Source organism: Borostomias antarcticus (assembly GCF_949987555.1).
Source record: "Borostomias antarcticus genome assembly, chromosome: 21".
Lineage (NCBI taxonomy): Eukaryota > Metazoa > Chordata > Actinopteri > Stomiiformes > Stomiidae > Borostomias > Borostomias antarcticus.
In genome coordinates this window covers 7,901,469-7,916,055 of record NC_140254.1, presented here as the reverse complement: position 1 = coordinate 7,916,055, position 14,587 = coordinate 7,901,469, and the positions used below count along the sequence as shown (strand labels likewise).

Below are 14,587 nucleotides of genomic sequence, written 5' to 3'. Positions count from 1 at the left end.
AGACACACAGGCAGATACATAGGATTGCACACACACACACACACACACACACACACACATGCAGTGGCTCTTAGCTCAGACCAGTGCCTGGCCCTGGGGCGTTTGTGCTGAGCTGGTGCGGGCGTCAGACTGCATCAATGTGAGGACAGCTGACTGGACATGGCTATTCATCTGCCACAGAAAAGAGAGGGATTCTGCAGAAACGACTGAGCACGTCCGCTGGTCTTTCTGTGTGCCCATCCTCCAGTTCTCTCTTGCGGTTTTTTAATATTCTTCCTTAGATGTTTGTTTGTGTATCTAAACTGGACCTGCGGGGTCCACCTCGGGTGTCGGGTGGGTGGGGGTTGCATATTTGGGAACCGGCCATCACTTCAGTTGCGCCAGGCGAGCAATCGTGCACAGAAAAGCAAATGGAAGTATTTCAAATAGTATTTCAAATGGTATGCATAATGTGTATTGGCATGCAGAAGACCATGAGGTTTGACAGATTAAGCTACTAGTGCAGTGCCCGTCCCAGCAACTTCACACTTGAGAATATGCTGTCTTGGGTCCAGAGCAATACAGCTGCCCAATTTCAACTTCATACAGTGCCCGGTTCTTGAGAAAATTGAAATACAATTTTCGTGTTGGCAGAAATCTTTCATGTGCATGTGTCTCAATATTGACATCACCCAGTAGCCTGGAGAAGGGAGGCTATAGGGAGGTAAAGTGACGAAGCGCCCTACGGTTCGGATCGTTGTATTCAATTGCATTGCCTTTTTTTTTTCATAAAAAATATATTTTGGGCATTATTGCATTGTTATTCACATCGTTTCTAAGGCACTTACATTGAGTCATGGTTTATCAATTATGATCATGTTTTACAATGGTTTTTGGAAAATAGGTGTAAACTGGGTGTAAACTAACTACAGTTCCCATGATGCACACAGCCTGTGTAGCTGCTGCACAGAAATAGCTGATGTGTTTCATGTCTATGTCAATAGATAAACCTGTCTTGTTCTGTCCTGCAAAATTGGTCAGATTTGTCACATTCTATTGCCCTCCCTACCATTGTACACAATCGTAGATAGATAGATAGCTAGTTTGCTAACGCTAGTCAAACCAAGCTCATTCAGACAGGACTTGCCAAACAGAAAACGTCCACTAGCCGTGATGCTAATTTTTGCCATGTTCTACTCTGTTCACTTATGCTAACGTTAGCGATCAGAACGGTTTTACTGATCTAGCGGTCAGTAAATTCGACCAAATTTCAAGAGGTGGACATCATTGGATTCCTCTCGGCCTATAGAATCTAGCAATGTGCTTTGATTCAAGAGAAATTGACTCATGTTTACAAAGCACACCAACATAGTGCTCTGGTCAGCTGCACTCTCCAGTGAAGTGCTCAAAACACAGCAGAGTACCCGGATGTGTAATTCGCTGTAAAATAACCAAAACATAAACTAATTAAAAAGTATCTTTGAAAAACCACACGGTATTGCGATTGAAGTTGATGTAGTTAGCAGTTTATTGTTTTATCTATTCACAATGGTATGTGTTCACATAAAGTTTTGTGTTCGATTAATATTTCAACATTTTCTCCCAAGCAAAAGATTGGGCAGGTGCAAACCAAACCAGTAGAGGGCGTAGTTTTACATTTTGGCTCCCTATAGCTGGCCAAACCAATCTGCCACCACATGAACTCATGTAGCAAGTTAGCTAGCTAGCACGCTAGCCTTGGGTTCTCTATCGCTCACGTTAGTCTCACACCTCATATAAAAACCAGACTGGAGCTATTTACCTGGCTTCTCCTGGCATTTTCTGTCTCTTCCCCATCATCCAGTTTATGTATCAACATTTGTTTCTTGCTGATATGACTCGGTTCAACACACACAGTTGGTCTCAGGAAAATACTTCTTCCAAAAAACCTCGACTCACTCGACACTGCACTTCCTTGGGTCCAGAACATACCTGCCGGATGTCAACTTCATACAGTGCCCAGTTCTCAAGACTTTTGAAATACACAGACACAGAGAGACAATGATCCCTGCATTTATAGTTAGGTATGTTAAGACCTTTATAGTTAGGTATGTTAAGACCGTCATTGGAATCACTGAGCACTCACACCATTGTCACCTACAGTATCTGTTTGGGTCCATAATCTGAGTGTTGTAATTTTTAGCAATACTTAATTCTCATAGTTTTTCAGAGGATATTTAAATGAAAGCCTTGTTTGTAGTGTAAAATAACCATAAATAACTCAAATAGGAATGCACACACACACACACTCACACAGAGAAAAAAAACGGATGGTCTCTGGATCCATCTGTTGCCTTCCACTCCCTCTGACATCATCTCTATTGTGTTAACCCATTACAGAACTTCACCTTAACCCCTTAATTGCCTCCCTCCAGCGTCTAGACCCGCGGACCCAGCCGAGACCGTGGAGCGAGGCCCATGCACATAATCCCGTGGCGTCTGCCCCCTTAACACCTGTCATCTCAGAAAAATAACTCGACACAAACACACGCCCCCGCAGACACACACTAACACACATGCTGCATGCACACCACATACAAAACCTCAACTCCCACTTTAGAGCCAACGTCAGCTCTTTGTTCACGCAGCAGAGTGGACACACACAAACACACACGCAGCCACACACACACACAACCCCCTCTCCCATCTCTCAGAGGCTGAAGACGGGACAGAGCGGTCTCTTTTGTCCAGCCTCCCTCCCTCACCCCCCCAGACATCTTTTGCCGGGCGCTGATGAGCAGCTAGGCTCAGGGCCCGTCGTCCCAACAATGACCGACCCGGACCCCCCGGCGCGGCGCGGGGGGCTGGACGAGAGCCGATGTGACAGTTCTGGTGCAGCCCACACAATGGCAGGTTTTTCCCGCTGTCGAGTGTTGAGTGGGGGGCGGCGGGCAGCGGCGGTTACAGCGCTCTCTCTGCTCGCTACTCTGCTCCTGCCGGGGAAGCCGTCCCTCGCCGTGGCGCGGCAGCGTAGTTCACATGGTTGACATATTTTCAAGGTACTCAATATAACCGATGATCTTCTTGGTTCCTGGTGTACTTGTTGTTGTTGTTGTTGTGTATGTGGTGAGATGTTTTTATGTTTTCTGTGCAACATGCTGCTCTAAACGAATTGCCCCTAGTAGGACCAATAAAGTTTTTTGAATTGAATTGAACTGATACACATCGACCCCCCCACTCCCCCAGCCCCCACCCCCAAAAAGGATAAAATGTAATAAAACGAATGAAAATGTATACTGTATGTTCCGTTCAGCGTTTTTCCGGAGATCCATAGATGTTACAAGACTGTTTCTCTCTGATGAGACATTAGTAAATCTAACCTTTTCAAACGTTCTGTCTGTCTCAGGTAGGAGACACGTGTATTGGAGTCTGTTGTTATAGTATAACATTATGAATACATTTCTTCATTTCTCTGTCAGCATTCTGTGTGCACGTGTGTTTATCTGCACGTGTTTATCTGCATGTGTGCATGCATGTGTGTAGCTGAGTGTGTGTGTGTTTGAAATGTAGTTTGCTGATTATTATTATGGATTATTGATTGAGATTTATAGTGGACTGGCCCTGAGTCCGCCTCACCCTGACTGCACTGCTTCACGCTTCACTACACACAGTCAATTTAGGCATGGGTAGGCAAAGGACACACATACACACACACACACACACACACTGGTGTAGACACACTCTAAGGACGACCATCACTCACCCAGTACGGGACAATGGCTATTCTAAAGTCTGTGCAATGCAAACTCCCCCTCTGTCACTCTCTTGCTTACTAATACACACACGCATGCACACTCACGCACGCACACACACACACTCTCAAATGCACAGTAATGAGACTTTGCCCAGGCAGGCATTGATACATACACAGGCAAAGATAAACATGCACTTTTATTTCAGACTTATATTTGATATAAAATTGTATTCAGTTTTATTTTACCACAGAAAAAAAACAACAACATTTGACTACATGTTGATGCCTAATTTGATGTCCGGCATATGATTGAAGTTGAAAAACATGGGTAGCCATTTTTTGTCAGGTCTCTGCTAGGTGTATGGCGACAGTCTTTTGACAATTGAAAAAGTAGAATTTTCAGAACATCACAATATTTGAACTGTATTTTCTCGTGTTTTTCAGGTTTTCCAATGGAACAATTTGCATAATGATTGAAGGAGCCCCCCGACAGAATCAAGAAGCCAGCATGTTGACACTTACTATGAGGACTTCGTGATTGTCACCAAACCAGTGGTTCTGATTTATTTTCTTCATCGGGGATACAAAATCACTTGAGCTACTACGACAGTCCTCAGGCTCAAAATGGAGGTAAAACCAAAGGAAGAAGCCGTGTGCAAAAGTACCGCCGACAGTCGGAGTGAGTCGGAGGAGAACGCAACCTCTGGCCACACGTGTGGGGTGTGTGGACGCGGGTTCCCCCTCCTCAGCTCTCTGTCCCAGCACATGCGGAGGCACACCAGGGAGAAGCCCTACAAGTGTCCCTACTGTGAGCACCGGGCTGCACAGAAGGGCAGCCTGAAGGCCCACGTCCGGAGTCACAGGCTGTGTGTGGTCAGTGGAGACCCGGTGCAGAGCGAGGAGGACCAGGCGGAGCCAGAGCAGAGGGAGAACTCGGAGGACCGGGACGGTCCGGCCAAGAACCACCAAGTCAACGGCCAGACAAAGAAGAAGGGCTCCAGGAAGAAGGATGAGGGCAAAGAAGCGGAGGTCGTGAAGAGGGAAGCTTCTCCGACACCCGCTGAAGCTTTGGTGCCCGAGGTGGCCGGTGAAGCGGGCGTTGAGGCTGAGGCTGGGGCCGGGGTTGAGGCCGGGCCCTTCCCTTGCGGGTTGTGCTGCCAGGTGTTCCCCCAGGCGCTGCTCCTCAAAGCTCACATGAAGAAGCACAGGGGCTCCCTGGACCACGGCTGCCGTATCTGCGGCCGGCGCTTCCGCCAGGCCTGGTTCCTCCAGAGCCACATGCGCATCCACCGGGCTAAAGCCCAGCCCAGGGGGGGCGAGGACGGCAGCCACCCGCCGGCCACCATCAACGGGGTCCCCTGGGAGCCGTCGTCTCTGACCAACGACGAGTGCCTCTACGAGCTGTGCGCCGGCTGCGGCAACTTCTTCTACGACCGCAAAGCCCTCCGCACACACGAGAGGGTCCACAAGCAGAGCCACCATGGCCCCCAGACCCCCAACCAACCCCTGCGGGACCCTGGGGACTCGGAGTCGCCGGCCGCACAGAGGCGCTTTCTGGAACGCCTGAACCTCAGGGCCGCCAGGGAACCTCCAGCGGACCGGACCCTGGGCCGACGCATCCCCGAGCTGGACCCGGTGTGCAGCTACCAGGCCTGGCAGCTGGCCACCAGGGGACGGGTGGCGGAGTCGTCCGAGAGGGGCCTGGGCTGGGAGGAGAGGCTGGCGGACGCCGCGGTGACGTACGACAGGGAGAAAGGCGAGTACGTCCCCCTGAGGGCAGAGAAGAAGAGGAAGCAGCTGGATACCTGCGCCAACGCCAAGAGGAAGAAGGGCGGCGCTCAGGCTCACGAGCCGCCCGTCAGCCAGGGGACTCTACCCCTCCACCAGGGAGGCCGCGTCCCACCCAACGGGATCGCTCCCGGGTCGTTTGCGGCGCTGCAGAAAAAGGCGGTCAAAGAGGGACAGCGGTCGTCCAGACAAACGAACGTCGGTGATGTCACCCACAGAGGTAAGCCAGCAGCTACCGATGACGCCGTCAACACTCAAAACTCACAGCCCACAGGACTCTAAACTGTGAACAAAACTAGCTCTGTGCTCATGAAAGCAGCAATAATAAAAAATACTGCACACTGGTAGGCTTACAAAATGTTTGACTGCAATGTACCAGGATTGAAAATAAAATGTCCAGTGCCACAGTGGATTCATTGCTTTGATTGAATATTCATTATGCATATGATGAGGATGGAAATTCTATTTTCATAACAAGTCACTTATTAATCTGTTTTGACTGTATTTTTTTCCCTGCAGGCAGTTCAGCATGTCAGTGTAGAGAATGGAGACCTCTTGTGTTATCTGAGTGAATTACATATTTCCTCACTTGTACTCCATGTATATTGGAGTGTTTACCCTGGTTAGCATAGTGTTTACCCTGGTTAGCATGGTATTTACCCTGGTTAGCATGGTGTTTACCCCGGTTAGCATGCTGTTTACTCTGGTTAGCATGTAACCCTGGTTAGCATGGTATTTACCCTGGTTAGCATGGTGTTTATCCTGGTTAGCATGTACCTCTGGTTAGCATAGTGTTTACCCTGGTTAGTATGGTATTTACCCTGGTTAGCATGGTATTTACCCTGGTTAGCAATGTGTTTACCCTGGTTAGCATGGTATTTACCCTGGTTAGCATGGTGTTTACCCCGGTTAGCATGCTGTTTACTCTGGTTAGCATGTAACCCTGGTTAGCATGGTATTTACCCTGGTTAGCATGGTGTTTATCCTGGTTAGCATCTACCCCTGGTTAGCATGGTATTTACCCTGGTTAGCATGCTGTTTACCCTGGTTAGCATGTACCTCTGGTTAGCATAGTGTTTACCCTGGTTAGTATGGTATTTACCCTGGTTAGCATGGTATTTACCCTGGTTAGCAATGTGTTTACCCTGGTTAGCATGCTGTTTACCCTGGTTAGCATGTACCCCTGGTTAGCATGGTGTTTACCCTGGTTAGCATGGTATTTACCCTGGTTAGCATGCGGTTTACCCTGGTTAGCATGTACCCCTGGTTAGCATAGTGTTTACCCTGGTTAGCATGGTATTTAGCATAGGTATTTTGCCATCCTCTCCATTGCCTTCCATTCGATATTTCTGCAACAGATTTAAAGGGATACTTTGAATATTACAGTGGTGGAGCTGTTTTAACTATGAAGCTACAGTACTATAATTATCAACTATTTTCTGATCAACAATATAGTATTAATGAAGATTAATCAACACCATCTTGCTTTGTGGGTGCACTCTAAAATTGGATATACCAATGAGCCTCTTGTGAATCTATCACATGAAGATTGTTTCCATATCTGTATATGTAATATGCCTGTAGAAACTCTTGAGCTGTGCATGCTCTGCTGTTATCTTCAACATTTCCCTCTGTGGTGTTCCTGGTATTATAATGATTGTATTGTGGCACCATCGTGTGGTACTTTATCATATTACCTCTATGTTGTTCCAGGAACTTCAGTCATACATTCTGAGTGGAGAACTGTTAGACATACAGAAAACATATTGTATGAAAGTAAGGTCTCACATGCAGTACATGGGACAACTATACAGGAACCATTTTCTAATGAGAGGTGGAAGACTATTGGAGTGTGAGTTTGATGGGGCCACGGGTCAAAAGCTTCAGAGGACGGGTGCCTCAAGTGAAAGCCACAACCACTACGTCTGCTAGTATGCCCTGACAAGGTTCTCCAGCATACAGCTCTGACACCTGTCACGTTAACGTCATTTTGCTGGCCTACTGTACTTCTAATTGAGGCCTATGGACAAATAAACATACTTGTGTGTTGAGATCTCTTGGGGAGAGCTTGATCAGTAACAGATGTACAGGCCATCCTAATCATTATTGTGTGAATGATATACTGTACATCACTTGCAAGTACACAATGTCTTATATGTAATGATATGCATGTAACCCTTTTCTCATTTAAAACGGATTACAAAACAGTAATACACCTGTGAATGTACAGTAAATGTGACATATATGGTGATTCGTCTGTAGGCTTCATACATTCATTATACTGTAGATTATTTTACCCGGGGTTGAGTTGGCAGATTTGAATGTATATCAGTAGATTTTTGTTCCATTACCGCCACTGTGTATTTCCTACTGCACATGCTGCCTTGAGCGCAACACATATTAATATTTGGTTGTCCTTGTCATCCACAGATAAGAAGCCATACTTCTGCGAGCACTGTGACTTCCACACCGCAGACGCCTCCACTCTCAGGTCCCACACCAGCAAGCAGCACAAGGATCTGATCCACCTCTACAATCAGTGTGGCGCCAAATTGGAGGAACCCGGCGGTCCCAAAGCCTCAGGGTCCGTGGGCTACCTCAGGCTGCGGGCCAGCTTGCTCGGTCAGCCGTACTGGAGCCCCTATGCCTGTCCCGTCGGCCAGGAGAGGGCGGCGTCCAGCGGTCGGTCAGACACATGGCCGAGCGGCGAGGCGAGAGGGAAGGGAGCCGCCGCCAGCCTCCTGAACTTGTCCGTCGACGGCCAGGAGGAGGGCGCCGCAGGTGCCGCGGGCGACGGACCCCCGGCAGAGGGACGACTGGTCAGACACCGGTGCCCGTATTGTGTCCACGCCACTTACTACCCGGAGGTCCTGTGGATACACCAGCGTGTGGCGCACAGGGTGGACGGCGCCAGCACCCTGGCCCCCAAGTGGGCGCCTCACCTCAACGGTTTCAAGGGGGGCTCCAAGGCGGGGGCGAAACTTTGGAGACGCACGGGACCGCCGCCTTTCCTGGAAGGCAAGGACTGCCCGGCGCTCCCGATCCCGGCAGCGCGACGCACCCTGCCCCCAGGCCCTGCCCCCGCCGCAACGGCCGGCGCCAAGATGCCAAAACTGAACACCGGCGCCGCCGACACCGGGTCCGAACCCGCCGCTCAGCCGGCGAACTCGCGTCTTGTCGAAAAGGCGCCCTCCGGCGGCCGAAAAACACTCCTACCTCAGAAGAAGTCCGGCAGTCAGCCAAGCCCCACAGCAGAGGGCGCCGGCGAGTCCCGATTTACAGCCGACGCCCGTCCTAACGTCACCTCGTCTGCCAACGGTCTTGGCGCTTCGGGTTTCTCCCACCGGTCGACTGGTAGCCTTAAATATGGCGGCCACCAGGTCGCTGCCGAGGGTGGCCTGCTTCCGCAAGAGGGTCTAGGCTTCATACTGGCCAGGAACCAGGGCGGCACAGAGCTGCCTCCTCCTGACAGGACCCGGCCCCACGACCCGAGACCCTCGCCGGACGCCTCCGCCACCATTCACAACGGTCACGACCTCTGGTCAGTCATGAACATGCTCGGGGGTCACGGGAGCGGCCCATACCTGGCGCCGGCCCTGTTCGCTCAAGACAAGAGGGAGTTGTTGCCAGGAGATCCTCCAGTGGATGTTGACATCCTGAGCCTCTTGAAAAACTACAGCCCCCACGATCTGGCGGCTTTGTACCAGCACTGGGGCTATGTGGACCCCAGGTTGGATCCCCAAGGTAAGGGGGGGGGGGTAATGAAGGGATTTGTCGTCTATAGTACATACAGTAGTGTTTGTATCAAGATGGATACTTATTTACTGATGTGACATGAACATGCTAGAATAAAATGCTTTTGAGCGATGAACAGCATTTGAACACACACACACACAGACTCATACATACTCTACCTCTACTTCTCTCTCTCTTCATCTCAGAGCATACACGTTCACTCTCTCTCTGTCACTCTCTCATTATCTCTCTACTACTATACACACACACACACACACACACACACACACACACACACTTTCTCCTGTCTATCGGCTGTTTCTGCGCTGTCAGTGGGTATACTAACCACTTTAAAAACCGTCAAGAGCATTACCGGCTTCATATGTACTGTAATGTCTATACAGTTCTTCACTGAGGCTTGACTTAGTACTGTAAATGTGTTGGCTGGAATCACAGACATAGAATGAGAGCAGCAGGTCTGTGGCCCCTGGTCTCCTCCTCAACATGGGAGGGAATTAAGAAAGACACAGAGAGAGGGAGAGAGAGAAGGAGAAGGAGAGAGCATGCACGCGCACAGCGAGCAGACTGGCTATTCTCTGTTGCGTCTGTAGGCTACACTCGCGGCTCACATTCTCTACTCTACGATCGGCTTGTTGGTGCCTGGAATATTGTGTGCAATATGCCTGAATATTTATCAGATTTTGAGGATATAGAAGATGACTTAGAATATGATGGACGCCGATCGTAGCGTAGAGAATGTGAGCCGCGAGTGTAGCCTACAGATGGAGAATAGCCAGTTGTGTGCTGGAGCAAGTGGGGAAGCTATTTCGTTTCTAAAGACGTTTCTAAAGATCATATTACAGAGGCATGTGAAAAACCACAACAAGCCCTCGCTCTATGTAAGCACAACTAGCGATTCATAAAGACAGATTGATGACAACAACCGTTTCGCGGCAGAAAATAGATTTTTTAGGAGCTGCATTCTCAGTGCCCCGTCCGCCGCCATTACATGGATATACTTGGCTCGTGCTGGATTTTAAATTTCTTCTACAGGCCTCCGAATTACACCAAAGTTATCTCGGTGAGTCAAAAGTCTTATAATATGCCGTAAATAAGGTCCAGGTTGTCAAAAACAAGCTCCTTTAATGAGACATCCTTACAAAACACTAAACATCACCCAAAATTAAAACCACAGTTAGAGAGGGAGAGAAAGAGGGGGGTGGGGTTGGGGGAGAGGAGAGGAGAGAGAGAGACAGAGAGAAAGAAGGACAGAGATAGAGAGGGAGAGAGAGACAGAGAGAGGGAGAGACAGAGAGAGAGACAGAACTTTGACCTTTAGTAATCCCTTTATTGGTGCAATTCAATTCAATTAAAATCAAGGATCAGGCCATTTCACAGCATAAAAACATATAAATTATCAAAAAACAAACAAACAAAAAAAAACAAGTGCACATGCCCACTTGGAGGGAGACAGAGAGAGAGGGAGACATGGACAAAGATAGGGACTGAGAGAGGGTGACAGAGAGAGAGACAGAGAGAGAGGGAGAGAGAGAGGGAGAGAGAGACAGAGAGAGAGGGAGAGAGAGACAGAGAGAGGGAGAGAAGCCCACCTGACATGTGACACCAGAGCACAGGGCTGAGGGCTCCTCACATCACAGAGGCCTGGCTCTTAATTTGTAGTAATTTATGCACCACTTCCCAGGAAGCAGCGTGTCAGGCCTGTCAACGGCGCGACGGCGTGCAGCATGACAGCCCCTATCCAGAGCCCTGGAGGTAGCCTCCACTTAATGACACATTAGACATACTAATGATGCCTCCCTCCGCGTGCCTTTAAAGGGAGATTTCCATCCAAAAAGTCAAATGAGTGCACACAGTTTGTGAAGATCTAACGGGCGGTCTACTGTTATAGGTCTTGTATCTAAAGAAGTGATTTTGGACTGGAGAATGTAGCTAGTGCTATTGTGGGTTGATTTTGGACTGGAGAATGTAGCTACGCGCTAGTGTGGGTTGATTTTGGACTGGAGAATGTAGCTACGCGCTAGTGTGGGTTGATTTTGGACTGGAGAATGTAGCTACTGTATGCGCTAGAGTGGGAGATTTTGGACTGGAGAATGTAGCTAGCACTAGTGTGGGTTGATTTTGGACTGAAGAATGTAGCTACGCGCTAGTGTGGGAGATTTTGGACTGGAGAATGTAGCTACCGCTGGTGTGGTATGATTTTGGACTGGAGAATGTAGCTACCGCTGGTGTGGGTTGATTTTGGACTGGGGAATGTAGCTAGCGCTAGTGTGGGAAGTGAAAATGAATGAACAGTTGTCTCCTCCGTGTCCATCAGAGAAACGTCATCATGGGAGGGAACTCTCTTCAGAGTTCTACTGGTGCTGTTGTCCGCTGGCATGGGTATGCAGGGGAGAGGCCTGGGTCGTCACGCGTTGACTCTATGTATCCCATCCCCATCGGTAACACACGTCATGGTCTTCTTCTTCTTCGCTTGGGTGTAGATGTTTCACTCCCCCCCAGGCTCGGGGCCGAGGGGCTATCCTTTTACCACCCCGAGCCGGGGTCATGGTCATACATGCAGTTGAAAATGATTATGAAAAGGGACTGACACTCTTGTCAAAAATATGCTTTCTTCATTTGTTAATTTTGTTTGTTTGTGTGTGTGTGTGCGTGTTTGTGTGTGTGTGTGCGAATCGGTGTATGTGTGTGTGTGTGTGTTTGCGTGTGCATGTTTGTTCTTATCCTTGACTGGCAGCGCGTCCTTTTTTAACAGAAATACAGTGAAAAATAGAATGCATTATTAATGGGATGTCAGTCATGAAGATGTAATCATGCATGCTAATGAAGGGTAGAGTAAACTGTTCACTCCAGTGGATGTTCTAGTTAACTTGAAAATCGTATAGACATCTCTCGATCACAATCTCACATGTGCTGCCCTGTCTCCCTCTAAAGCGTTGCTGCAGTTGAATGGACGTATTGGAAATGAAGTTCATTCATCCACAGAGACTCCAAACCAAGTATGTACATTTTCTCCAAGTAATATCTGTGTGTGTGTGTGTGTGTGCTTACGTGCTTTTCTGTCTTGTGGAAGCGAATTGTGAAAAGACTTCAACTTCAACCTGTCCAAAAATACCAGGAGTTATTAGACAGCTGTTCTCATTCAAATATAAACATCATATTCAATTTCAGTCCCATGTAAACATTCCATAAATAATGATGCAGTCACTGAGAGAGCAGAGGGGTCGTTGGCTCTCAGCAGGTATACGGCCCGCTACCCGTCAGCGCCTGTCAGCGTTCGCTTACCTCTTTGACAGCCTGATGCGATGGAGACGTTTGACGCGGTCAGCGCCGGGCGGCGGTAGGTCCTTTCTTGCTCAGGGGAAGGAGTGATATCGTAGCGTCTGTCTGGACGGCTGTCGCCGGTTTCTCTGTCTGTCACCAGGAGATGACAGGAAGGCAGGGGGAAAAAACCTGACGTCCCCCTCAGGGTCCTGTCGTCTCCATATGGCATGTCATCAGCATGTCATCAGCCCGTCAGCCACCCGCCTCCTCCCTCTCCTCCACTGTTTGTCGGATCCACACTTTTGTAAAGATGAGACTTTCCAAAAAGCTGTGAAGAAAATATAATATATTATGATTTATTAGCCTAATTATTCATCAAGGTTTTCTTCTCAGCGTCACAGTGTTTTTTCCAAAATCCTTCAACCCCCCGTTTGAGAGGGAGAGAGAGAAGGAGAGAGACATGGGGAGAGAGAGGGAGAGATGGGGAGAGAGAGATGGGGAGAGAGAGAGATGGGGAGAGAGAGAGATAGATGGGGAGAGAGAGAGAGGGAGAGATGGGGAGAGAGAGAGAGAGGGGGGGGAGAGAGAGAGGGATGGGGAGGGAGAGAGAGAGAGAGGGGGAGAGAGGGAGTTATGGGGAGAGAGAGGGATGGGGAGGGAGAGAGAGAGAGAGAGGGGGAGAGAGGGAGTTATGGGGAGAGAGAGGGATGGGGAGGGAGAGAGAGAGAGGGGGGGAGAGAGAGGGATGGGGAGGGAGAGAGGAAGAGGGGGAGAGAGAGAGGGATGGGGAAGGAGAGAGGGAGAGAGGGAGTTATGGGTAGAGAGAGAGATGGGGAGAGAGAGAGGGATGGGGAGGGAGAGAGAGAGAGATGGGGAGAGAGAGAGGGATGGGGAGGGAGAGAGAGAGGGGGGGAGAGGGAGTTATGGGGAGAGAGGGATGGGGAGGGAGAGAGAGAGGGGGAGAGAGGGAGTTATGGGGAGAGAGAGAGAGATGGGGAGGGAGAGAGAGAGAGGGAGAGGGAGTTATGGGGAGAGAGGGATGGGGAGAGAGAGAGGGGGAGAGAGAGAGGGATGGGGAGAGAGAGAGAGAGAGAGATGGGGAGAGAGAGAGGGATGGGGAGAGAGAGATTGGGAGAGAGAGAGGGATGGGGAGGGAGAGAAAGAGAAAGGGAGGGAGTTATGGGGAGAGAGAGATGGGGAGAGAGAGAGAGATGGGGAGAGAGAGAGGGATGGGGAGGGAGAGAGAGAGAGGGGGAGAGATGGGGAGAGAGAGAGGGATGGGGAGAGAGAGAGAGAGAGAGGGATGGGGAGAGAGAGAGAGATCACATGCAGATATGCTAAATGTACAGTGATAAAGAGGCCACATGTGTATCCTTGGAACTTTCTGTTATCATGATACATATTATCAAATACAAATACATATCAAATACACATGCATACATGGCTGCCCCCCCCCCCATCCCCGTCTAACCCCCCCACGCCTGCTCTCCCTCAGTATATTCACATGCATACATGGCTGCCCCCCCCATCCCCGTCTAACCCCCCCACGCCTGCTCTACCATGACACACCACACACATGAGATTCACTACAAATTCACTTCCTTCAAATGCCTTGTGCAGCTGGGAGCCATCTTGACTTATACTGTTTTTAGAAGGGGCTGGAGACCAGAGGTGTGTTGGAGACCTTAGCAAATCATCAGAGGTTGTGTTTGTTGTTCTTGTTGTTGTTGGTGAATTTTTGTTGTTGGTGGTGTTTTTTGTTGTTGTCTGACTGTTTTTTCTTCTTCTCCCGACTCTGCAGGTGAGCGGTCGCTCCACTGTGTCCACGATGTCTCTCAGAAAAGGAACATGAAGTCTTCACACATCCGGATCCTATTTGCTTCCCAATTGCACACTATGCTGGATAAGTAGCCTGAGGACTAAGCAGTCGTTAGGCGGTTATTGTCTCAAGAGCAGGCTAAGAACAGGACTCATTGTTTACAATGACCGGATTTAATGATTTTCAAGCCTTGTTAAGAGATGAAACTGGTATGTTTTGGTAAAACCCAGCAAGATAATAATTAATGGAAG

General features: G+C 49.2%; 1 protein-coding gene across 1 annotated transcript; it reads left to right on the top strand.

Annotated features, from left to right (window-relative positions):
* Window positions 1-4,336: 4,336 nt before the first annotated feature.
* Window positions 4,337-14,455, top strand: LOC311323387 (zinc finger protein 516-like; the record flags this gene model as incomplete). The annotated part of the gene is made up of 4 exons (XM_084455590.1): window positions 4,337-5,720; window positions 7,931-9,244; window positions 12,188-12,252; window positions 14,319-14,455. The coding sequence occupies 4 exons, from the start codon at window positions 4,337-4,339 to the stop codon at window positions 14,367-14,369; spliced, it is 2,814 nt and encodes a 937-aa protein (XP_084311716.1). The 3' UTR covers window positions 14,370-14,455.
* Window positions 14,456-14,587: the final 132 nt, after the last annotated feature.